Source organism: Mirounga angustirostris, unplaced genomic scaffold, assembly GCF_029215605.1.
Source record: "Mirounga angustirostris isolate CCGP_5_RB_7025 unplaced genomic scaffold, mMirAng1.0.hap1 SCAF_10, whole genome shotgun sequence".
Classification (NCBI taxonomy): Eukaryota; Metazoa; Chordata; class Mammalia; order Carnivora; family Phocidae; genus Mirounga; species Mirounga angustirostris.
In genome coordinates, this window is record NW_026991718.1 from 990,066 (window position 1) to 1,017,076 (window position 27,011).

A 27,011-nucleotide genomic window follows, 5' to 3' on the forward strand; every position below is an offset into this window, starting at 1 on the left:
TGGGGTGTGTTTTGTGATCGATGGAATTGTGCAACTAATTTGCACATTGTTTTTGTCCTACTGGTACTTACACTAATAAAGTAATCCCCGTAGATGTTACAATTCTTTCATGCCTCTTTGATTAACCACATAGAATTCTGTCTTGCTTTTTTTCCCCCTATTTTACACAACTGATGATCTGAACTCCCAGCAGTTATCACACATACATTTCCTGACTCAAATTTTCCTTGACCAAAAACTACTATTTATTGAGTGTCTACTATGTGCTAGGCTCTGTGCCATGTGCTTTGCTTGGTGCCTTTTATGTTTTATGACCACTTGATAAGTGGGTTTTATCAAGGCTCATAGAGGTTAACTGAATTCCACAAAGGTCATAGGAGTGGCTAAAACATGGCAAAGGAGAAAAGAGCACAAGTCCATTTGCTCCTAAACCCTTTGTCACCACCCTTCCTTTCCTAACAGTGTATGGTTACTTGTTGCATTAGGCATACTGCTCGCAGAGTTCTTACCATATCTGTTTCACCATATTGTAATGACTTTGCTTTCATACCTTTCTGATTTATGAGGTCATGAAATATTTTATTCCTAGTTCCTTAAGCCTCAGCAGAGTGCCCATAGCAATACCAAATAGTAAACATTTTGTATTTAAGTATTTTAATAAATACTTAATCCATAGTAAATATTTTAATTTTAATAAATAATAAGCAAATATTTTAATAAATACTTTAATACATTTAATAGTAAATATTTTCACTTTTTTATTTTTATTTTTTTTAGCACAAATTTATTTACTAACCAAAGGGATGATCCTAATTAAATCAACACTTTGAAATAGATGCATGTAAAATGTTTGTGATAAAGATAATTGAACACAGTAATGAAAAAAAAAGCAGTATGGAGATTTGCTCATTGAACTGAGCTTGTTCATCCTCACAGCTAATTCCTGTCCACAATAACGATGGAATTTTTACTCTACTTTTTCATAGACCTGAGTACAGGTGACATTATTCATGATGCATTCCACCACTAATTTCCCATTTTCCAATTTTCTTGTGATTGTGCTTTCCTTCCCATCCCATTCCTGATGTTGAACCAATGCGCTGTCTGTGAAGCTTCAGACAGTCTGAGTTTTTCTGCCATCAGCTGTAGTTTCTTCAAACTCCTCTCCCAGGTTACATGAAAACTGTGTTATTTTCAAAGTGCTCTCAGTTTTTATGGTGAGGTTTTTGCCGTCAGAAGAGATGATACAGGGCGCCTGGGTGGCTCAGTTGGTTAGGCGACTGCCTTCGGCTCAGGTCATGATCCTGGAGTCCCGGAATCGAGTCCCGCATCGGGCTCCCTGCTCAGCAGGGAGTCTGCTTCTCCGTCTGACCCTCCCCCCTCTCATGCTCTCTATCTCATTCTCTCTCTCAAATAAATAAATAAAATCTTTAAAAAAAAAAGAGAGATGATACAATCTGGTTTGGCCATTCCCACTTCTACTTGCTTCATGTATTTGTCAAAGCCTTTGCTTTCCACTAAGCACCATCTTCCTACCAGTTGCTGAATGGTGGCCATGATGGGCGCGGGCCAGTGGGCCTAGTGAGCAGAGCAGAGTGGGCCGTCGGTAGCGTGGCTTCTCAATATTTTCACTTTAGTAGTAAATATTAGTAAAGGTATCCTTGGCAATGAGGTTTTCCTGGCCATTATGCTTCTTCCAACCCCACACAGTGGGAGGCAATATCAGTGACACGAAAATCATTGGAGCTGAAGACAGCATTATGGGCTAAAATTTAGAAGACTAAACTCTAAGGCAGTGATAACAAATGGCTTTGATCCCTGCACTTACTCTTACCTATCACTAATTTATCAGAGTATTGGGTTCAGAAGGATTCTGAGGCTGTACTAGCCCAGTGAGAAGTGCAGGGTCCAAACCTGTGTTGTCTGTCTTTCCTCGGCAGAACGGGGGAGAGTGGCAGCCTTCCCATGACATGTCTGTCATCCACCCTTGAAAGAATCTAGTTCTATCCATCCTCAGGGCCTCTGCAGTTGCTGTTCCCTCAATTTGGAAAGGTCTTCCTCTAGATACCCTCTCTGTCACTTTATTCAAAACTCTGTTTAAATATCAATTTGTCAGAGAGGCATGCCCCCACCATTCATCCGAAAATAGCACATTTCCCATGCCCTGTCACTCACAGTACCTTTTTCATGCTTTATTATTGTTTCTTGCACTTATGGGCATTTGGCATCATATTGTATATGTTTGTTTATTCACTTATTGTTTGTCTCCCCAATGTGAGCTCCATGAGGGCAGAGACTTTGTTCTTCTCACCCAGGCAGCCAAAGAGAACCCACCACATACTTCATGTTGCATCAGTAACCAATTCTGAGTGCAGGAGCCTCTCTGTCTTTTCCTCTTATGGCAGTGACAGCAGACAGGAAGTATGAGAAAAGACACCTATGTCCTTAAAGAATTTACTATGTTTAAGGTTGATCAATTTTGTAAATACCAGAATGTTGATATATTCTGCATCTCTAATCCTTTATAATTATTTGTTTCCTTTCTAACCCTTACACTTCTTCTCCACCTCTCTCCTTCTTGGTTTTTACCATTAGAGACATTTTCTGTTGGTTCAACAAGAAAGATTTTCAAAACATATTTAACTATCCACTCTAAGAACCACATTCTTTATTTCCTTAATGGATGATTTTAATGATTTCAGATGATTAACCCCTACATTGTAAATTGCTCTTTTCCTCAACCATTTCCTCCAGCTTCTCTGAAAAGAGAACACCAAGCAGCCCAGCCTACGGTAACTTGGCTGATTTGCCCATATCTCAAGGTCAGTCTTCTGAGGAGCAGCCCTTATGTTGAATTTTCTTTCCTTCATTGTTGGATGTCCTGCAAGATGCAGAGCCAAGTTAGAAAGAGAAGAAAAACGTTAACATCAAATTTAAAAACCATAGGAAAAACAATAGTCCAGTTACCCTGTGTACTCTCCCTATCATAGACTCGATCCCGTCATGGTGTGTGGTTCCAGTAACACATTTAAGGAGTATATTAGTTAGGATATAGTTTCTGTACCTTGGGACAAAAATCCAAAGTAACAGCGGTATACACAAGAGAGAAGTTATTTTGCTTTTTCCTAAAGGAATAAGATTCTGAGGCAGCTGGGAGCCATAGATCTCTCAAGAGCCAGGGCCCCTGTTATCTGACCTTCTCCAACACATCTTGTTTTTTTTTAAAGATTTTATTTATTTATTTGACAGAGAGATAGCAAGAACAGGAACACAAGCAGGGGGAGTGGAAGAGGGAGAAGCAGGCTTCCTGCCGAACAGGGAGCCTGATGTGGGACTCGATCCCAGGACCCTGGGATCATGACTTGAGCCGAAGGCAGATGCTTAATGACTGAGCCACCCAGGTGCCCTCTCCAACACATCTTTAACAATTCCAGGGATTTGTCTCTGTCTACAAAGCTTCATCTACATTCCAGCCAGCAAGAAAGAAAACAGAAATGAAAGGATGCACCGATGTCCTTTAAGAGCACAAACAAGATGTTGGACATGTCATTTCTGTTCCCACCTCATTTGACAGAACTCAGTCACTTGAACACATGTAGGCACAAGAAAGGCTTTGGCACATGGTGTTTCTTCTTGGAAGCCACATGAACATCTAAGTGTGAGAGCTGCTCTTGCTCCAGAAATTGAGAATGGTTATGGGCATAGAAGAACAGTTCTGTCATGGGAAGAGGATGGGCTTTTTCCAGAGTCTGCAGTGCCATCCCTTAATAAGGAGCTGGCAGTGGATTATTACAACCAACTGGTCATTTAAGTAGAATCATTACCAACTGTTCTTCAGGTTTATAGTTCCAGAAATATATGGGTATAGATTTATGCCAAACAGACTCTCAAAAGTTTGATATATCAATCAGATAAAGAATGTAAGTTAGAATGAGAAAAATAACTATTGATTGGCACAGGCAGTTTGTGTTGTGATCATCCAGGAAGCTCGTAGAAAAGCCAAAGGATAATTGGGACAATGCTGGCTGAGTATAAAGAACAAAAGGGACCAGCTAGTCCTCACAGTCAGTAGTTCATCAAAAAAGAAGAAATTCAGGTGACTTCCTGGAAGCTCTTATGATACATCATCTTAGAACTGGGGAAGTATATAAAGATCACTTGATTCAGTCTGCCATTTTTAGAAATTAGGAACAGAAGTTCAAAGTGGGGAAATGACCTGCTGAAAAAAATCTCGTAGCTCATTAGAGGTAGAACCAGGGCAAAACCAAAACAAACCAAAGTAAAACAAATCTCATTTCCAATACAAGCAAGCATTTTTTCCAGTTTAATTTACACTAAATTTCATTCATTGTTTCATTTATTTAGCCATTCATTAAGCAAGCTTAAACACTAAAAAAAAAAGTATTTAAGTAGAGAAAAACACAACCCTACAATTACCACTAGGATTAAGAAGTAGAGGGCCACCAGCCCCTCAGAGGTCTTCCTAATGCTCCTTCCATTCATTGCTCCTCACCCAGAAGTAGCCACTGTCCTTATATATATTACCATAGTTTGCCTGCTTTTACTTATTTTTATTTTTTTAAAAGATTTTATTTATTTATTTATTAGAGAGAGCACAGCCAGGGAGAGGGGCACAGGGAGAGGGAGAAACAGGCTGGGAACCCGATGTGGCTTGATCCCAAGACCCTGAGATCATGACCTGAGCCGAAGGCAGACACTTAACCGACTGCCCCTAGTTTACCTGTTTTTTAAATGTAGTAATATATACTCTTCTGTTCAACATCATGTTAGTTCAACATCATGTTAGTTAGTTATTGCATGCAAGCATAATTCACTGACTTTTATTATTGTAGAGGACACCACTATATGAATGCAGCACAAATTATTTATCCACTCTACTGCTGATGGTGGTTGGAGTTGTTCCAGCTCTTTGTTGCTATTACTATTCTTGTACATACCTCTTCTTACACCTATATTTGCATTTCTAGGGGCTTATCCCTGTGTGGAATTGCTGGGTCACAGTTTATATTTCCAAACTTAGTAGAAACTGAAATCATCCAAAGGACTTGTATCAATTTGAATGCCCACCAGAACAGTATGAGAGTTCTGGGGGCTTCACAGCCTCACCAGCACTTGGTGTAGTCAATCTCTCTCCTTCTATCTTGTGGTTGCTGTGTCGTATAATAAAGAAATAAAGAGAACTTCCTCAACTTCAAAGAGTTTCTACTAAAAGCCTACAGCAAACATTATATTTAAGTTTGAAATTGTAGAAGCTCTTCTGTTAAAGTACTTGTTAACATTTTTTTCTATTTAATCTTAATACTGGATGTTCTAGTCAGTGTGGTAAAACAAAATGAAATAAAATAAATCAGAGTATTTAAGAAAGTTAGGAAAAGTAATGAAAGAGGATCAGTGCTACTGGCTATTAACATCACAATATAGGGCTCTAATAATTTATATAGCATAGACCTGAAGCATTAAAAGGCACAGACAGATGGAAAATAATATAAAATTAAGAAATAAAGGCGCCTAGTGGCTCAGTGGGTTAAGCAACCGACTCTTTTTTTTTTCAGTCTTTTTTTTTATTATTATGTTATGCTAATCACCATACATTACATCATTAGTTTTCGATGTAGTGTTCCATGATTCATTGTTTGTGCATAACACCCAGTGCTCCATGCAGAACGTGCCCTCTTTGATTCCCATCAGCAGGCTAACCCATCCTCCCACCACCCTCCCCTCTAGAACCCTCAGTTTGTTTTTTCAGAGTCCATCATCTCTCATGGTTCATCTCCCCCTCCAGTTCTTGATTTCGGCTCAGGTCATGATCTCAGGGTCATGAGATCAAGACCCCCTGTTGGGCTCAGTGCTCAGCAAGGAGTCTGAAGGAGATTTTCTCTCCCTCCACCCTCCTCCCCTCGCTAAAATAAATAAATAAATAAAATCTTAAAAAATAAGAGAGAGAGAGGGGCTCAAACTCATCCACGTTTAGGGAAATGCAAAAGAAAACAACCATGAGATGTCACTTTGCCACTGTCAGAGTGGGAAATTTAGAAAGTTGGATAATGCCAAGTGTTGGTGGAAAGTGTGGATATAGGAACTTGCGTGCTCTGCTAGAGAGTACAGACCAGAGCAATCACTCTGGGAAACAACCAAACAGTGCTTTAGTCCAGTGAGACAGATGTCTGCCTTGAGACCCAGCAGTGTCTCTCTGAGTGTGTATCTCCCACAGATCCATGAGGGGTGTGAACAGGGAAGTTCCTCCCCACACTGTTGTTGTGGTACAGAACTAGAGACAGCTTAGGGGAGTCTACTAGTTAGTAACTAGAGAAGTATAATAGAATAATGCACAGAACAGAATGTCATGCAGCACTCAGGAGTCACAGACTAGATCTACACAGAACAATATGGATAGATCTTAAAAAAAGCATTGGCTGAAAAAAGTAAGACACCATATGAGGTGGATCACACAATGTCATTTGTGTGTATTTAACATATGTGCATACAAAATAAAAATTCATGCTTTGGGGCGCCCTGGGTGGCTCAGTTGGTTAAGCGACTGCCTTCAGCTCAGGTCATGATCCTGGAGTCCCAGGATCGAGTCCCACATCAGGCTCCCAGCTCAGCAGGGAGTCTGCTTCTCCCTCTGACCCTCTCCCCTCTCATGCTCTCTCTCTCTCTCAAATAAATAAAATCTTTAAAAAATGCATGCTTATATAACCACATGCAAATAAAGGAATATATATCAAGCATATTAGATTGGTCTCCTATGGTGAGAGAAGGGGTAAAAAGAATGAAGATGGAAATAAAAGGAAATTAATCAATCAGTAAAGAATGGGAAGTTCCATGGATCAGTGACGATGATGTTCCATGAACATAGGCATATGATACAGTCATCCTCCATAGCTGAGCACTCTTAATTATTATGTCCTTTAGTGAAATTGTGTGTGTGTGTATATATATGTATATATATGTGTGTGTGTGTATCCTGAAATTGTTCATATCCATTTACCTAATAAGTCCTTCTCCAGAAATATATATATATATATATATATTTTAAAGATTTTATTTATTTGACAGAGAGAGACACAGCGAGAGAGGGAACACAAGCAGGGGGAGTGGGAGAGGGAGAAGCAGGCTTCCCGCGGAGCAGGGAGCCCGATGCGGGGCTCGATCTCAGGACCCCGGGATCATGACCTGAGCCAAAGGCAGACGCCCAACGACTGAGCCACCCAGGCGCCCCTCCAGAAATATATTTTAAGAAATAACTGAAAATATAGAAAACATGTCTACCCAAAGATCTTCATTGCAACATGATTTTTCAGTAGTAAACAGTATAAACAATGTAAATATTAACAATAAAGATAATGATTAAATAAACCACGGCATATCCATTTAACATAAGACTTTCCAAGCATTAAACTGATGTTTACATGGAGTTTGTATTGACATTGGTGATGCTTATAGCATACCAAGAAGTAAAATATGTGATATAAAATTTGACTGATATAAATGCAGCTAAAATGGAGACACGCATTGAAATATTATCAGAAGAAAATACATGTAAGTGAATAGTAGCTTTATATGAGTGGTAGGACTACAGACAATGTTTTTCTTTTTTCCTGCATTTTTCAAATGTAATTTAATGAATAGTTATTACTTTCAAAAATGTAAGACAGATTATACCAAAAAAAGAACAAGCATTGTTCCCAGTTTAAATGCAAATTTCCTAAGAAATATGACCAATTATGAGCTGTCAGTACTTTTCCTGAGCACAAGGAAACAACAAATTATGAGGCCACCTGAGCTCCTGGAGCTAGGGAACAGTTCTGGTTTCTTTAAAGTGAATCACAGATGTTAAACTGGATGTTTTGACTAAGTCACAGCTAGAAAAGAGGTTCGATGCTCCAGTGGAGAACTAGAAAAAAATCCACTGTAGATGGTGGAGAACTTGTTTAGATAACTCTAAACCCCACACCAAGGAAGTACTGAGAGAGAGGATCTTTGAGAGGATTCTGGTGGACTATAAGTACCCCCCCACCCACCGACACCAAGAAGTGGGGTGAAGCAATTCTGCCTTCCCTCAAGCTTAGCAAGAAGGGCTTCAGGGAACCATTGGAGAGCTCCATGTGCGGGGCAGTTAGGATTCCTTCCCAGGACTGGCCCACTTCCAGGGTTTATACAGAATAAGGACACTTGAATGTCTTCCTAGCACCAGATCTCGCATACATTTCCTGATCTCTTTACCAGCCTTTCTCCACCTTCCTCTCCACATACACCATCCTATCCACATATACCTGTGGCTCCCTACACACACACACACTCCCTACACACACACACACACACGCTCCAAAGGAATTGGGATCTATAGTTATCAAGGAAGAAAAAAGAGGAGACAGGGCAGGCTGTCTACAGCTGTTCACATTTGGGAGAGGCAAGGGCTGTCACCTGTAATAAAGTTGGATATTGGCTCTTTCAAGGGTCTGGGTTTTCCAAGTACCAACTGAGACTTTGGTTTGAGTTTAGCATAACAGTAGGACTTTCTGTTACCTAAGAGAGAAGAGAAAAGTTCAGGGACTTGCCTCACTTTATCCAGTGACAGGGGAGAAACTACCCTTCATGAGTACACATAGGATTAAAAAAAAGATGCTTTTGATTTTATTACTTGATGCCAATTACACTTCTTTTCTCCACCTTTCTCCATCTTTTGAAATACACAATGTGTATTTCACTGACAGTTTGGCAGTTTGGCAGATGGCTTTCTTGGGTGTGAATACTGGAAGCAGCTGGGTGGAAGCTACTTGGAAGGCTGTGGGGCAAGATCCAATTGCAGTGGTTCTCAAAGTGGGGCCCTGGACTCTGTGGGGTCCATAAGACCCTTGCAGTGGATGTACAAGGTCAATAATCCTAAGATTTTGGCTTTTCTACTCTAACTCTTTCATGAATGTTTGGCAGAGTTCTGCAGAGCTTACCTGATGTGTGCAGGAACAGATTGAAGGCAAAAGCAGACATGAGAATCCAGTTTTCTGCTATTGCTAGACATTAAAGAAATTTGCAAAAATGTAAAACAATACTGTTCTTCTCGCTTTTTTTTTTGGAAAACAGTTATTTTTATTAAAATTATTGTTTATGTAACATGTAATGTGTTTATTATTGGTATTTTAAATACATAAATATTTTTTTCTGTCATTGTTAATTCTATCGTGGCAAATATTGATAGGCATAACTTACATCAACAAAAGCTGTAGTGGGATCCCCAGTAATTTACGGGAATCCAAAGACTGTTGAAATGTTGAAAACCACTGTGCTAATGAACTAGGCAGGTATTCCAAGGGAGAGAGTCTAAGAAACAGATGCCTCTACAGATCGAGAGATACAATATGTATAAAAGTTTCCTCTTACTTTTAAAAATCTGAGTAAACACCCAAATGAAAACATACTTTTATAATAGTCATTTGTGTAAGATGCCCATCCAATATGCACTGGAGGCAAACCATGTAACAGAGTTTTCAGTTCCAAGGTTAGAGAAGTTAACTCTACGTTTTGGGCCCATTGGAAGCAGGGAATGCAAGTAAGAGTGGAAGGGTTCTCCGTGAAGGGAACATAATACCTGGAGAACTCTCTGGCCACAGAAACACAACCACAGTTCATTTTTATAGGGTTCCAGTGCAGCTCAGATGCAATTACTGAGTAACATGTTGGGAGGGGTATTTGTCCTTCCCCTAATGGAGTAGTTCCTGCTCTCATTTAAAAAATACCCATTTGCCTCGTCCTCAGAGCACCTCTATTTGGATGAAATTTCAGCAGCTCTTTGATTTTTATCAAAATGGTTTTGAACAATTCTTACCTCCTTGAAATTCTGCTAAGGAGAATAGAAAGTGAAAAAGACAAGATCCAAAGATTTACCATCTAAAAATGGAGACAAAGTGAACCTATTCAAGAATTAGGAAAGAACCTATTCAAGAATAAGGAAACCTGTAATCTCAATGGTAAAAGAAAATCCACTTAATAACTTAGATTCATCCGATTCAGCTGACTGCCTGTTATTTACAGAGCACTGTGGGGTGGAAATTTTTACCACCATTAACAGTTTTAACTTCATCCTAACCCTGTGAGTGAGTGTTCATGATCTTTTCAAAGGCAAAAGGATGGGAGCCCAGGGCAGTGATTTGCCCAAGATCCCACAGCCAGAAAGTGAGGAGTCAGATTTGTAGCCATGTGGTTTTCAAAATCCAGCATCCTTTCCATTATTCTGTCCTCTGCTAGATGATTTACATAATTTTATTTATTCCGGTCTATTTCAATCTCTAGTGAGTTCATAGTTCATGAGGAATAGCTAATCTCATTCAGAGATGGAAATGCCATCGGTTGAGTCATAAGTACTCTTTCATGAGACTGGCCATGGGTAAACATTGATTCACTGCAGCATCTCATGGTACTGCTCTCCTAGATAAGTTAAACAGGCCTCTTTATATGTATAAATATGTCCTACAGCCAGATCTGTGCAGGGCCTGACTTATGCCATTGCCCTGCTGTTAGAACTGGCCAGCCACTAAAACAGGCATTATTTTGTACAACTGTAGCAGGCTGTTGCCAGAAAAATCTAACTGAGATCTTGTATACATTTTTTTAATCCAGAATTTTAGACTTCTTTAAGGAATTAGAGGCAGAGTATGTATTGATTATTTTTTCCTTCCATTTATTTTGGAGAGATATCTCCTCCCAGTACTATAAGCAGCATAATATTTATTGTCCAATAAATGACTCTGAGGACTGCCTTGGACCCCTGGTGATAGAGGCCCCTTAAATGTTAGCTAACAGGTGCATCTCTGTTTCTGAAGTTCAGGATGAAAAACAGAAGAACCTCAACATCGAAGTTTAATTCCATTTTGACTTTGACACACGCATTTGAGAATTTCATTCCAGGAGACAGAATATCAAGTCTAGGTGATCAGTGTATGTGTTAAACAGTTGGTCCAGAGTTGGATTGTGTTTGTGTTTTTGAATACCCTAATACCTACTTCTCTTAGGCACATAATTTTGAAAAATTAAGAGTTCTTCTTTTGTTCAGCTGCTGCTACCAGAGGCATAATATAAATATTCCCACATGTTAACTGGAAACATTAAGTGGGGTTTCCCTATGAGAAAACGATGGAAGGAGACATTTGCCTATTCCAGGAAAATCTTGTGAGAGACAGAGAAGCATACCGGCTTCAGATCAGAACACCTGAATTAAAGGGCTGGTTCTACTAAATGCAAGAGATATCACGTTGAGCTAGGTATTTACCCCTGTCAAGCCTCCGTGTCCCCATTTGTACAAAAGGGACAGTGAGATCTGACTGACACAGGTTAGTTATAAGGATGGCAATTGACTATGTAGGCTGCTCATCTCTGAGTAAATGTCAATAGTTATTCTTCTGATGATGTGGACTTATTTGCCTCCTTAGATTATTTCATCACTGTAGACAAATCTAATATTCAGGATACTATTGTAGGGAATAAAATAGTTTGCAAAGGAAATAAAATCACCCTGGCCCTATAAGGTTGGAGACTTAGGATATTCTGTTAGTATTTGTTACTTAAAATTACTCCCATTAGACTAATTCTTCTGCTAAGCAGCCTATATTAAATTCCACATGTAATCCTATTGGAAGAACAGAACTACAACGTCAGCGGTACTCCTTGAGGGTTCTTGTCAATTTGACAGATTTGACAGGCAGACAAATTTAATTTATTAAAATATTCTGTCTAGCATTTTTAAAAGACAAGAGGTTTTTACACCGTAAATGAGCTGTTTTCACAGCCTTATTAAAATAAATGCATAAAGTCAGCTGTTTTTCTTTGGAATTCATTAACATGAGATTCAAGACATAAAGAATTGCACTCCAGTCACTGACACATATACACCTGACATTTTGACTATTTCTCAGTCTGCATATACTCTGGGATTTCTCCTTTTTTAAGCAAATGAGAATTCCACATGAGAAGGAAAAATTTGCTTATATTATATGCCAAATTTCATGGAGATGTTTATTAAAATTATTAGAAGAATTTAGAAAGCCAATGCTTTGCAACCAAAGGCCACTGGAAACACCTGAGTGAATTTGGGGTGTCCTTAAACAAGAGGCTTAGATTTGTTTTTCTTCAAAGAAATACTGTTATTTGCGTTGAAGGAATGTTGTCAAAGTTAATAGATTTCCTGTTTTCATCAAAGGGCCATTTTTATTTTTTTTATTTTTTTTATTTTTTATTTTTAAAGATTTTATTTATTTATTTGAGAGAGAGAGAATGAGAGAGAGAGAACACCTGAGAGGGGATAGGGTCAGAGGACGAAGCAGACTCCCTGCCGAGCAGGAAGTCCGATGTGGGACTTGATCCTGGGACTCCAGGATCATGACCTGAGCCGAAGGCAGTCGCTTAACCAACTGAGCCACCCAGGCGCCCAAAGGGCCATTTTTAAATTAAACACAATGCACTTTGAAATTGAAATGTTTGTATAGACTGTGAGGCAGTATCAGTTCTCAAAGTTGTCAGTTTCCTCTCGGCCATATTTCCACCTCCACTACTAATTCTACCTGGCAAATGGTCTTCATCTTGACACATTTTGTACACTGCCATCTGAGCAGTGTTCCCGCAGCTTCTGACATTTTGATTGTTTTTTCTCTACAATTTACCTTGCCCCTCAGAACTGACCTATATCCTGCCCTCCTGTCTGTGACCTTGACCTCTCTCCTTGAGCGAGATCACCTTCGCAGGTGGCCTAAGATCATCACTGTGCTGGGGCCAGCCCCACTCCAAGAAGTCCCTAACTTGCACAGGTTTTCACTAGAGAATTTGTCCTAACACTGTGAGCTAAATCTTAGGCAACCAGTCCACCTATCAATCAGAAATCTTGCCTGCAAAGATGCACTGGGAGGTGAATTAATTGGTAAATTAAATGCTAATAACCTGCCAATCTCAGTAGTTCCACGGCAAAATGGCTTTGATTCAATATATTTAAATTTCACATGTACAGAATTTACTCTAAAAATAGCATTTTACATAAAAATGACAAAAGATAGTCCATTAGATTTAAATAACATGCAAAATTGTCTATTTTCTCATGTTAATAAAGATTCAACAAAAATGTGTAGTTGTCTTAAAAACATCATTCAGATCTTCTATGCCCATGACTCCCTTCTTGAAGTTGATGTCTCCTGCCAAATGCTTCTTCCTTTGACCGTCTATATTTTTTAACTGTACTTTGGCAATGACCAACATTCCAGACTGTAGTGAACTGTGGCTAATAGTGCACCTGTCTCCTTTACCTGATGGAGTTCTTGAAGTATAGACCATGTTTTGTATCCACATGACATAAAACAAAGGCTTGCCTTTAACAGGGACCCAACAAATGTTTAGGGAGTTGATCTCTCATGAGAACATTAATTTTAAAAAAAAGCACTTACTGTTTCTATAGCAGGATTGCTGCCTTTTAATTAAGTTAACTGAATCAAATTAAGTCAGCATTGGTTGCGCATCTAATATGACCAGATACTAGCTACTAAGAAACCAAAGATCAAAATGCCAAGATCCCTACCTCAAGATTAAAACCCAATTCATCAGGCAATCTGGTTCCCATTAACTTAAATAAATTGTGTTTGACATAGTTTAGGGGCTGAAAATTGGAATATTAAGTGTGTAGAGTCAATGTTAAATGCTCAGATAAAGAGCTACAGGAGCTCAGTGAGAAAGGATTAATTTGGCTTATTGTCACTGAAGTAGAGGTATTGTAGGAGAAAGAGAGCCTTCTCAGAAGAGCTGACAAATGAACCGGGTCCTAAAGGATGAGGAGGATTTTGACATGTGGCTAAGGCGGGGAGAAGGATGTTCTATGCGGATGAAACAGCTTGAGCAAAGGCATATAATGATATGGCTTTGGAGAAGGGTAAATAGTTCAGTACAGAGGACTCATAGGGAGAATGTACTGTGAGGAGTCAGGGGATTGAGCTTCAGAGAGTGGACGTAGGGGACAGAAGGGGCATAACTTGAATGATGCCATGCAGTCTGGATTTTATCTGGCAAGTTATGGAAAACCCTTAAAGGCTCTAAGGAAGTAACATGGGCAGAACAGATCTGGGCTGTCAAACCCTTATTTTGTTGGTAGAGAATGGGTAACTACCTCTGCCCCCATTTCTTTGTGTGGATCCTGTCTTATAAAATTATATGCAAATAAAGCAGATGCACACAAGGGGCACTGATTTCTGAAATGAGGATGGTGAGGCTGCATAATGAAACATCTCGTCTGCTGTCTCCTCTAGAAATTGCTCTCCGGGCAAAAGCAGTTTTACCATAACCCATATTTACCTAGGTTTCTAATCCCATATTAGTAACATTTCATTCTTTTTTTTTTAAAGATTTTATTTATTTATTTATTAGAGAGAGAGAGAAACAGCATGAGAGGGGAGAGGGTCAGAGGGAGAAGCAGCCTCCCCGCTGAGCCAGGAGCCCAATGCGGGACTCGATCCCAGGAACTTGGGATCATGACGTGAGCCGAAGGCAGTCGCTTAACCAACTGAGCTACCCAGGCGCCCAGTAATATTTCATTCTAAAGAAGTACTCCATTCTTGAGTTTTGACACTTTTTTCTCAGCAGGATATTATGGTTTAAAATCTCAAATTAAAGTAGCTTTTCTTAAGTACAAATAACCATAACCATGACCAAAACCAGATTAAACAATATTAAATGTCCAGAGGTGCTCAGATAATATTTTGCTGGAAAAACACAGGGTGCTCCTCCTAAGAGTTCTAGGGAAAATATCAAATATAGAAATATATATATTTTATAAGACATTAATGTAGGTACATTTTTAGTGCTCAATTGCACTTCAAATTATTTCCAATTATACTAGCTATTCAACCACCCTGGGAGTCCAACTGTCATCAATCAAAGGAGGCTGGTTTTCTTCTGGAATGTCAGGCAAGGGGATTGTTTTCCTTCTACAGATGCCATAGGTATATTTGCTTATTAGTAAGATTGGGAAAGATTTTACTTTCCCAAAGGTGAAGAGGACTTGGATTTTTAGTAGACCTTCTCTGCCCTGGTGGAACATCTCTGGTCATTGAGGGCCCGTTGACTAAAGTAGCCTATATGGGAAATGTCTTGTCTCGTCCTTACTTCTTGCAAGTCAATCCCCAGCTGCCTTCTAAATTTGCAGCTCTCAGAGCTATCTCACCTAGATGGAAATTGAGTTACTAAGAAAAATATGCATTTCCAGCATAATGAAACTCATAAAGTTCATTCATGAAGAAATGCTTGCAGCAGTACAACCAGGGCAGACAAACCTTTCCAACTAGATATGGCTAATCTCCCATCATTGGTAGTGTAATATAGACGCCTCAAAATTCCAGCTTATTTTCTAAAAAGAAACTAATTTTATATAGTACGATTCTTAGGGAGAATCATGTAGATGTTGACAGATACTTTTAGCCCATTCATACTGTGGTTTGGGCTCAGAGAGGAAACCATGTGCAGTATGTCCCATATACTTATGGAGAAGCCAACTCTTCTCCCTTCCCCACTTCTTCCATTCATTCAGCAGATTCTCACTGAGCATCTATTGCAAGTGCTAGACTTTGCAGGTGCAAAAATGAGTAAGTCACAGAGCCTTTCCCAGTAGATCTCAGTCTAGAGAGAGACAGATGTAAACAATATTTATAGCAGAGGAGAGTCTGGGGGAGGAGTAAACAATTCAGTGGGCACACACAAAAGAAAACTAAAACCATGCTGGGGGTAGCATGGCACTACTATGAAGGGTGAATGAATAAGGGTTTTCTACTCAGGAATCAAGAAGGGCAATCAAGTAAAGCAGACAATGTAGAAAGTCATGAAAGCATGAATGAAAATGATATGTTCTGCATACTGTTTTGTGTGGCCTTAGTATAAGCTGGTGGTAGACAGGGGCCAGACCGTGGAGGACCCTGACTGCCTCATAAGGAGCTTAACCTTTATCTCATCAGCATGGGTGTATATTTAAAAAGATCACTATGGCCACACATGTTTGGATTGAGGCACCAGAAGGATAGAGACAGGAGAGGAGCTATGGAAGATCCGGGTATAACGTGAGGACCTGGAATGGGATAAGTAACAGGTGAGATTAAAAACAGTGATGTAGAGTATTTCTAATTGTATCTGGGAAAGCATTCATCATACCCTCAGATAAAGGATGGCATGTCCTATAAAATATAATCAAAAGAGTATAAGAATAGACACACAAACACCCATCCCTATCCACACAAACATACAACCAATGATTGGGGTGCATGTGAACTCTTCCCTCTAAAGCTTCTCCTGGATTATGTGCTTGTTCCTGGACCTGAATCTGGTTTTGGCTTAGAATTCACATGAGCAATCTGAGAATACACTTCTATGCTGTGGGTAGGGGACGCATCCTTAATTTGTCCGTTTTAAAAAATCAGAGGTCTCTGGCTTCTTAGAGATGTAAGGTCTGCCCTGAGTAGGGTAGCCAGGTAATGTCCTGGACATGCAGTTACATTTGAATTTCAAATAAAAAGATAATTATTAGTGTAACTATGGCCCAAATATTGCATGGGATACACATATACTAAAATGATTATTCCTTGTTTATGTGAAATTGAAATGTAATTGATTGGCCTGTATTTTTATTTGCCAAATTGGGCAACCCTACCCTTGAGTCTTGCCTTTCTCTGGCTCAGAATCTGGGCAGACAATTCCACTGAAAAGCATAAGGCAGGACCAAACAAAGCATGTGCCGAAGAGCTGGGAGATGTTTACAAAATCATTGTCAGCACAATCCCCCCCAGATTTGCTCATTCCCCAGGAGAATCTGAAAACAAGGGGTTTGGCAGTGAACAAAGAGCTGGCATGCCGCAGAACTGTTGGAGGGGAAAATGATTGAATTTAGAATAATAATGTATTTGTTAAAGCAAATATCAGTATACTCGTAACAGAGAAGCCCTCAAGTTTCCCGTTATGGCATGAACAGAACATTAACGTCTCTATCATAGATTGATGGCAAGAATTTTCTTGGAAAGCACATCAGAAGTAGCCTTATATGATCTTCTTCTATTTTTTTGGAACACTGAATATAGTTCAGATTAACTTTTGAGGCATTTATTTTGTGCTTGAAATTTAGGACATGGGCTCTATTCACACCTAATATTTTATAAGCATCTCCCCTTTGGACAAAATTAAGTTCAGAACTCACGTTCACATAAAAAAGTAATTGGATTGTAAAAGCCAATGGGCATAGCTATTATTTGGATATTTTCATATATAAATGAATAATGTTTATTTAGAAAAACACCCATGACCAAACTCCATCAAATCTAATTTTCTCAGAGAGTTAAGCTCATATTCTGGTAGGTTTTTCCCTACATAACTGAAGAAAATTCTTAGCAAGAGCTTTAATAATAAAGCTTCTTTCTGAAGGAATAATATTGTGATTTCATGCGAGAAAAACCTGCCCTTGACGTAAATGAGAGATGAAGTTGTGAGAAGGGCTAGTCAAAGTTACTTGTTCACTTTCCCCTTTCTGGCCAAATGACAAGAGACCATTTTATCTTTGGATTCTTTGATAGTTTTTTGTTTTTCTATTAGCAAACAGAATATTCAGAAAACCTTTTTACCTGGTATCAGTCTTCAGCCTCATAAATGACACTTTTATGGGTCTTCTGAGGTAGGAAAAGCCTGCCAATTTCAATTAGAGAATTTAGGTTCGCTTGTAGAGAAGCCAAGTGGTGGGATTTCTGGCTTTCCCGGTGATCAGGTATAACCGAGAACACCTGAGGTAGAGAGTTGCCTTAGCCTTATATTTACTGAGCATCCATTGTGTGCCTTGCATTGTCAAACAGAGATTGACTGTACCCCACAGCAGGGGGGTCCGTTCATTGGGGTGCCGTCAGTGAATGCAATAATCACAAACTCACCCCCAGCAACAAAGGCAGAGAAGACTGTTTTTCCTTTTCCCCAACATATTCAAATATCTAAATCTCTTATATTGCAAGTTCAAATGAGGTCAACATACAACACGTGAGTGATGAAATCACAGAGGTTTTATAAATTATTAAATGGTTGGAAAATAAGATCTCGGCTTTCCTGGCTCCAGTTAGAGAACAGGTGTCCCCCGTTGAAAAGCTCATTCGTTTATTTTATCACGTTCTAACTTTCCCACTTCTTCTTGCGTCTTATTTTATAATTACTTCCTTATCTTCACAGCTTTCCTTTGAAACTTAGGTCTTTTTAGTTAGAGAAACAAGGAACATATCCTTCTAAAATTGAGACTATAACTAACTGCAACTCCTACATTTTGTTTATGCTCAGTTTAAGGCACGGCTGCCTTGCTAGGGGGTTGTTCACTAGCTGTTAGGACCCTGAGAGTGTCTCCTGTTTTATAAGTCTCAAGTCACTCTCCATTTTGTTCTAAATAGTCCGTATATGCGTGCACATCTATAGGTCTCTGAATGAAAACATAAATACCAGCTATAGGTAGGAATGTATATGTGGACATAGGTATACATGTATATATATGTGTGTAAATGTGTATATGTAAATGTTTACATAAATGTACATATGTATATGTGTAAATGTATACATATGTGTATGTATATATAAAATTCTGCCAATATCTCGTAATTGTCAACAAAGTTGAGTGTGAGACAACCATTTTCTAAAAACAGTTCTTAATGTTTCAAGAAATTTGAAAGCCTGGACTTTTCATCTGTAGACCCTTTATGCATGTGGCAAATCATCTCTGAAAGCCAAACCTAACAAGATTCTCTTCAACTGTTTAAAAACGAAAAAACAGAAAGCTTTGAGGGTATGTATATAGATAGAAGGAAATAGGGTTGCTCTACTATGTTTGTGTAGTTAGTGTTAATTTCACTGAAATTTCACCATGCTCCATTTATTAGATAACTAAGACATTGAACTTTGAGAGATGTTGAAAGCACACGTGAAGCATTAAGTAATCAATCAATAAGGTATAGTGTTTGAAGACTGTTAGGATATACTGATTATTCAGATACTTCATTTTGTAAACGCCAATAGATAGCATGCTTTTCTGAAAAAAAGAATCATTATTCAAACAAAAGTGTTCACCATAGAAACATGACACAAAGAGGAAGATAAACATCAAAATTTTTTTTTAAAAGATAGTAAAATCAGAGTACCTGGGTGGCTCAGTTGGTTAAGCAGCTGACTCTTGATTTTAAAAGGCTCAGGTCATGATCTCAGGGTTGTGAGATGGAGCCCCGCGTTGTGTTCCATGCTTGGTGTGGAATAGGATTCTCTCTCCCTCTCTGCCCTCTTCACCTCCCACTCCTGCTGTGCTCTCTCTCCCCCCCCTCTTAAAAAAAAGGTAGTAAAATCATGAAAGATCATTGGACTTTCAGCTGCCTTTTTTTTTTTTAAGATTTTTATTTATTTGTCAGAGAGAGAAACAGTAAGAGAGGGAACACAAGCAGGGGGAGTGGGAGAGGGAGAAGCAGGCTCCCCGCGGAGCAGGGAGCCTGATGCAGGGCTCGATCCCAGGACCCTGGGATCATGACCAGAGCCGAAAGCAGATGCCTAACGACTGAGCCACCCAGGCGCCCCTGCTTCTGTTTATTCTAATATGGCACAAGTGTTAATAAGTGAAAAGTATGAAGTCTTTTCATAAAATGTGGTCATTACAGGGATTTAAAATTTTAAATACTGAGGAACTTTATATGTATCTATTTGGCTCGTGGATATACTTTAAATTTTTAAAAAATAAATATATATGTCATTTCTACAGGATTTTTTTTAATGAAGTAATGCATTTTGGGACCTGGTTTTGTTTAAAACATGCACATCTCTCTCCTCCTCCCTAGCTGTTTTTTTTTGTTTTTTTTTTTAATAACAAAATGTGTAGCAGAGCAATCTTTGGAGTAAAAATGTTTTTTTTGTTTTTTTTTTTTTTTTTTTTAGTACTTTACTTTCAGAGTCAGCCTCTGAAGGTGGAGAGAGAACGGACGCATAGGGTCTTTTCCTCTATACCACATAGCCCAAAGCCCTGACCTCCAGCTGATCCACACTCAGCATCACGAAAGGTCTTATGAAGCTCTGTTCTCTCGAGAAGTACCAAAACTAAAGTCCCGACGTCTATGAAAACGTTAGGAGGCTTCTGGTTTTAACTTTTAGAACTCTGATAAAATACGAAGATATTATATTCACTCAAAATAAAAATCAAGTCCGTCCATGCCATCTCCCAAGGGAACTTCCCCCTTTTTGGTTTCACTGACATTGCTAATAATGCCCTAAAAACACCCTTTTTTGGGATAAAGCTATTAGATAATATCTTGATAATATCCTCTTCCTGATGCACTATGATCTGAATTACTTTGCCATTGGCTGTAACTAACACGGACCAGGAATTCCCTTTGTAATGAGTGTTTTCCTGTTGTGAATTTGTAGAAGTCTTATCATCACCACAATCCTTAATAGACCAGTACAGGAATAAATGCTGCTTTGGCTGCCAAACTTTTATTTTTACCACCAGTCTAGTCTCAGCAAGTATAAAGCTGCTAAGCCAGCGCTGTTATAGTGACCCTCTCGGTAAGAGAAAAATCAGATTATGTGCCATCAGAGGAAATAAATGTTAGTATTAGGTGTGATCGACCGATTCATTTCTTTTGCTTAAGTCCCACCCTCTGAGTGACAGGTGGAGGACAAAATGTGAAGAAGGAGTCCTGCTGAGTAAGTGCTTAGGATGGTGTTTAATACAGCAGAGAGCCAAGGTACAGTAGGAGGGGACACAGTAAAGAATGTGGAGAGGGTAGATACAGTAAAGAATTTCGGTTTATGATCTGCCATCTGCTATTTGAAAGAGGAGTTAAGTTAGGGAAATAAGTGACTTTCAGTTCTCCATACATGCAAAGGTAAGTTAGTTATTACAAAAGTTTTGCTGTCGTATGTGCTGAAAGAAAAGCATATGCATTTAAACATCTTTTTAAAAAATAAATCACTCAATAGGCTTAAGAAAAATACTCTAGTTCGTATTTCATTGATCTGACCTTTTGATTCAAGATCAGGGAATGAATCCAAGATGGAAACCAAAAAACAAAACAGAAATGAATCATTTCACCATGAAAAAGGCATTTCCAGTCTCAGTTAACCTCGACTAGTTTTTATTGCATTATTTTTGAAATGCCAAGAAACTGGCTTTGGCCATATCTGCCGTCCAACTAAATCACAGCTGTCAATATGCAATTGCTTGCAACAATTAGCTAAACACCATTATTGGACAAATCCCCTGGAAAGGGACATAGATGCTCTAGGTGTCTGATACTGAACCAAGTAACAGGCAGGGGCTGCAGCACAGGGAGAGAAGTTGGTACGTCCTTGCCCAAGGAAGGGATTTCAAACAGCCTTCTTTTTTTTTTTTTGAAAAAGACACGTTTGCCCTGATCCTACTACAAGTCCTTTCTGGTTTTCAGGAATGGATTGTGGGATTGGCTAAAGGGGGAAGGGGGAAGCCACCAATTCTGGATTCCTTTCTTAAGGACGTCAAGGGGAGAGAAAGAAAAATAGAAATACAGATGTGAAATGGTAATGGTATACAACGTGGAGAAATGAAACCTCACGGAACCTGCTAGCAATTTCCACCAAAGCAATAAAACCCCTTAACTGACAAGAAATTCAGTACAATATACACATTTAACAACTTCACCATTACTAGGGCTGCCATTTCAAGCCAGAAAATTAACTGCAATATTCAAAAACAGAATTCTCATAAGATTTGAGAAAAATAGAGTGAAAAGGCATAATGTTAGCTAAGCTCTTAGCTAAGTCCACTCTTAATGGCCCCCAGTATTTAAACTGTCATGGATTAAAGCCATGAAAATAAAAATTTCAATTTGAAATTTTATTAGCATGTTGCTAAAATGGTCAATAAAAACATCAACACGATAGGCTTTGTTGACATAGCTGGAAACCTGCTCTCTCACTTTTAAAAACTTTATTTCCACTTCCCCACCTTCTAAGATTTCTATGTTAGGAAAAGCCAAACTAAATATCCTGGCTATGGTGCTGTAATAATGCTGGTTTCTGGAATGTTGCCATGTCTTCTCCCTCCAACCCTTTAAAAAATACTGTTTTTGAAATGCAGCCCAAGGAGGGAGCAATCTAGGGTTAGAACAACAAGCGACCTTCTCCACAAATTCAAGTTCCCAGACACCAGGTGAACCTTCTCCCCGCCGGGGTCGGGGCCGCGCTCCTCACCAAATTAGCTGCGCCATTTTCCTCTCGGGACCAGAAAGGCTTCCCTCCTGCCAGCGAGGGAGACTCACAGGCAAATGGGGCGGGGGGTGGCGTTCGCTTCCCTCGGTGGAAAGGACTAGAAGCAAACCCAAAAGCTTTGCCCGGAGCCTGGAATGCAATGTCGGGAGACTTGGGGCTGGAGAGCTGGAAAAATGCCGGGCAGCCTCGGGATAACCCGGAGTCCCGAAGTGCTCGCTTGTGGAATTATTCACAAGTGCCTAAGGGACAGGCTCGATTTCTTGGAAATCCTGAAATCTGGGGACACATTCATACAAGAGCTGAACTGTGCCCTGAAAAGATCATTTCTCACCTCCGACTGGTCTGTGTGTGCGCGTTTGGGGGCGGTGATGGTTCCCTTTACAGTAGGTCGGGTGACAGTTACGGACTAGTGACCCGCGGGAAAAGCCACGACCCTGCTCCCCTCAGCCCTTTCTCCTTCCCCCGTTACAGCTCAAGGGGAAAGCGCACGCTGGGCTTCCCAACACCGTCACCACACCGGGGGGCTCCGCCAGGCGCGCACAGCTGCCCTTTGGTCCCGGGGCCAGTTCCTGAGACTTCCTGCCACTTGCCGGAGGGGTGCGAGGGTGCAGCCTGGGCACTGGCCGCCGCAGGAGGGCGCTCGAAGGGGCGGGGGTTGTGGATCGCCGGCCGCGAGGCCCGGGTGCGGGGAAGGGAGCGGGGCGCGGGGAGACGAGAGGAGCGGGAGGCCCCCCACAAGGCTACTCCTTGTCGTCCACGAAGTCGGCGAGCTCCTGGAGCACTCGCAGGCGACCGCAGGCGTCGATGCGGCGCTTCTCGCGGATGAGGTCTTCCAGGCTGTGAAACCTGGCCGTGTGCACCTTGTTCTCGCCCAGGTGCACCTTGAGATAGTACTGCTGCTGGGGCTGCGTGCCGGCCGGCACCTCCCCTCCCGCCTTGAACTCCCGCTTGCCAAAGCGGCACCAGGCGGCGAAGCTCTCCGAGTTCGTCCAGCAGATCTCCTCGCTCTTGAGGCCCAGGTGGCCGCAGGCGTTCTGCACCACCAGCTCGGCCACCAGCGGGCGGTAGCGGTACCAGCTATTCACCACCCGGCCCACGTTGGCCGCGCCCGCCTCGTACAGGCTGTCCTGGCGGATCTCGCCTTGGTGCAGGTGGATGATCTGCCCGCCACCCACGTAGACGGCCCAGTGCGGGGCGGGCGGCTCCGGCGCCGGCTGCAGCCACAGCAGCTCCAGCAGGTCGCCGGGCTCGCAGAGCGCGGGCAGCGCTGTGACAGCGTAGACGCTCAGGTCGGCGCCCTGAGGGCCGCCGCTCACTTTGGAGAAGATGCATTCCTGGCCCCGGAAGGCGGAGAACTGAGTTTCGTTGAGGACCAGCTGGTGCAGCAGGTGGTGGTGGTGGCGGCTGGGGCTCTCCGGGCAGGGAGTGCAGCCCGGAGGGGCCTTCACGCCAAACTTGTCGGGCTGGCCGCGTTCGTCCAGGTCCTCCTCCTCATCCGAGAAGAAGTAGGCGACCCCGACCCGCAGCTCGTCCTTCTCGATCCCCGACGGGTCCCCTGTGGGCAACTCGCTGTAGTTGAGGTGGGTGATGCGGTCCAGTTGGTTGCCCATCAATGACGCGGCGAAGCGAGGGCCAGGAGCGGGGATCTGCGGAAGCACAGACGAGAGGCAGAGACAACGATCAGAATCGGGCTGCTCCTCCCCAGGACGTGCAGCGCCCCTGGGACCTGCTCGCCCGCCTACGCGCCCGTATTGGAGTCACCCGTTCCGCCCCAGCGGCAGGACGGGTACAGAAGCCAGCAGTCCTTGGGGCGAGAGCAGACGCCACCACCACAGCCTCGGATCCCGTCTCGGAACCCGGTCCAACTCCCACAAGAGAAAAGGCAGGCGGTTGGAAGGCGTGCGGGGTCCCAGTGGGGCGGACAGTACGGGTTGTGGCAGCGTGGGAGACGGACACCCCGAAAAGGACCGAAGGATAGCTTGAAAGGAATAAGGGGCGCCTAAGGCCTCAGAGCTTGGAGCAAGCTGCGCTCACATTTGTCCCCACCCTCGCCAGCCTCTCAGTTTTGCGCTAGGTCGCACTCCTCCCCTGACAGCGCCTCGCACAATGACAATCAGACACATTCGCAGACACTCACTTGACACCAAGAAAATTTTGTTCACTTAAGAGCCCGGGCACTGACAGGCCGGCTGGTATATCGGTGTGACAATGTCACATATACACAATGACAAACCTTCGCGACGACACAGACCCCCACATTCGTACAGAGTTCTAACCCCACGCTTGCACGCTCGCCAGTGCACGTACACCCACGCACCCGGGCACACCTGCCCACACAAGCAGGTGCACTCTGCCCCTTACTTCTCCTGCCTTCTCCATAGCAGAGCCAATCGGGCTACAGCAGGGCGAGGCCGTTCTGTCTAAAATAACCTAACAAAGAGGAAAGGAAAAGATGGGGGAAGCCAGTGCGGTGTCTGTGTGCGGGTGCGGGTGCGAGCTGTGTAGGAAGGTCCACTTTCAGCCAAAAGACCCCTTTCCCTCCTACCCGGCACAGGGTCCAAACAGTCGGACGAAGAAAAACCGTTTCCAAGGCAAAGAAAGCCGCCTCTCCGTACCCGTGATTTCCCTGCTCCCGAAACCCCAAACTCCTTTAAAGTCTCCTGGTCCCCATGGGTGCTGCGGAGGCGGCGATGGCGAGTGGGTCCTGGGCGGCGCGTGGGGTTGCGGCTCCGCTCTGCCCCGCGCGGAACGGTGCGGTGCGGTCCCCGGCGCGGGGACAGTGCGCCTGCCGGTCCGCGCTGGCTGGGGCGCCGGGTCCACCTGGGCAGTCCCGACTCTGGTCTGCTTTCCTACAACCGAGCCCAAGACTCTAAGTAGCCTCCGCAGCTGGTCCCAGGGCCCGCCCCGGGACGCGCTCATTGGCTGGGGCGGTGCCCAAGGCCCCGTCAATCTCCGCGAGAGGGGGAGGGGAGCAGGGGCGGGTCTCCAGCGCGCGCTCCGCCCCGGCCCGCCCGGCCCCCGCGCACCAGAACGCGCACAGCCCCCGGGAGTGGAGGTGTGAGCACCCGCGGAGAGCGCGCGAGGGGCGCGGCGCTTCGGAATGGCGCCGCTGCGAGCTTCCACCCTCGCCCTCCACCCGAGCAGCTTTTCCGAGCGGATCCTGACTGACAGCGGTCCGCCCGGGTTCTGTGTTCAGGGAGTATAGACTCCAGCGATGAAGCTGAGTCCGCGGGTGGAGAAGAACCCCAGTGTACCCAGGCACTGAGGACGGCCCGGGGCGGGGAGCGACATTGTCGGAGGCGGGCACCTGGACCCTGCTAGGCGCCCCGGGGGTCTCGGTTCCCGACGACCCTGAGCTGATTATCTGCCCACAGACTTGCCCTGCAGGCACCCATGCCTTTCACATTGTGCCTCCGACGTTCGGTTCATCTCTGCTCCGTGTGAAACTGCTGACCCAGCACTGGCGCCCGGTTTAAAAGGAGCACCTTTGACAAACGGACTGAAAAATCGGAGCCTTGGCCAGCCCTTTCCCTAATGGGGCCTATGAGTTGGGGTTGGGATTTTTTATGAAAGAGTGCATCACAAATGCCTACAGCCAAGCCCCAGAGCTGCCTTTGCTTAGGGATTTTTGTTCGGTTTTGTGGCAGAAGGGTGTCCAGCAGTAATTAACGATTGCATTTCCGGATGGAAAGTTAACGCACGAATGAGTTATGGATATTGGATGTTGAAACAGGACTTTCCTACATACGGAATTCTAGATGAGTAGTTAGAAAAAGCTTATCACACTAAGCCTTGAAGTGTTCTTAGACATCTGGTTCTATTCTCAAGAAGGCTCCTGAAGCTTTTTGGTGAAGCTTACTCTCGTTCCCCGGGGAGAATGGGGTGCTTCCTCTTTGTGGCCCCTTTGGCAGCAGGCACAAAATCTTAGAGCTCTTACCCCTCCCCCCCCCTTTTTTTTAAGAATTACAAACCTGTGTTGACTTTCTTGCTCTTTACAAAGTGAGCGCCTGGAGGATTGGCGTGCTACATAACTTTGTATTGTGGATCTCCTTCACAATGCCGAGTGTACACCGGGTTCCATCAGCAATCATAAAGATGGCAAACAGCCTGACCACTTGTCAGTGGGGAGGCACTATGCTAAGAGGTTTAAGTGAGTGATTTCATCCTCATGCCTCTGGAAAGGATTTTCTTATACCGCCCACTGCCACGGATGAGGAAGCTGGGCCCAAATCCCAATGCCAGCAATCTCTGGAGGGCCTATGGGACTCCAGAGCCAGTCTTTAACCTGACTCTACTGTTCATTGAGTTAATAAAATCTTGTTTCATGAAATGAGAAAACTGGTGTCCCAGAGAAGTTACCTGAGGACTGATGGCACATTATAAAAACCCTTATTATTATTTTTTTTGGTAGACAATTCTTAAGGATTGTCAAACTGCTTTCTGAAGGTTTCTATATCCCATAGCCTCCAAATGCAGTGATTTCTCAAAATTATATGCTTAATAAGTATTGCTGGGAGAAATGGTTTTAAAATGACCATCTGCATACATTTGACATACGTAAATCTTTTCAAAAATTTGGCCATGTGCAAGTTATAAGAATACAAGTTACTATCCTTGGAACCAGCCACACATTGCGATGACTTTTTTATACTCTCTATGAATAATAAACAATTCGTTTTGTCCCTGAAGTCAAGGGAATTGAACAAGTGACTTCAGAAATCAGGAAGTGAGCCATT

The 27,011-nt window shown here is 42.5% G+C and overlaps 1 protein-coding gene across 3 annotated transcripts; it reads right to left on the minus strand.

Annotated features, from left to right (window-relative positions):
* Nucleotides 1–762: 762 nt before the first annotated feature.
* On the minus strand, nt 763–25,035 carry LRATD1 (LRAT domain containing 1). Of its 3 annotated transcripts, XR_010405386.1 has the most exons (3): nt 24,891–25,035; nt 22,607–23,921; nt 763–2,881 (listed from the first exon to the last, which is right to left on the minus strand). XR_010405386.1 is itself a non-coding variant. In XM_045883709.2 (2 exons), exon 2 carries the CDS (start codon nt 23,883–23,885, stop codon nt 23,016–23,018), a length of 870 nt encoding a protein of 289 aa, XP_045739665.1. In that variant the 5' UTR covers nt 23,886–23,921; nt 24,891–25,035; the 3' UTR covers nt 21,887–23,015. The 3 variants fall into 3 exon arrangements, 2 of the variants coding, with proteins under 2 accessions (XP_045739665.1, XP_064427863.1); XM_045883709.2 differs by lacking the exon at nt 763–2,881 and having other exon boundaries at nt 21,887–23,921; XM_064571793.1 differs by lacking the exon at nt 763–2,881 and having other exon boundaries at nt 21,887–23,921; nt 24,821–25,033.
* Nucleotides 25,036–27,011: the final 1,976 nt, after the last annotated feature.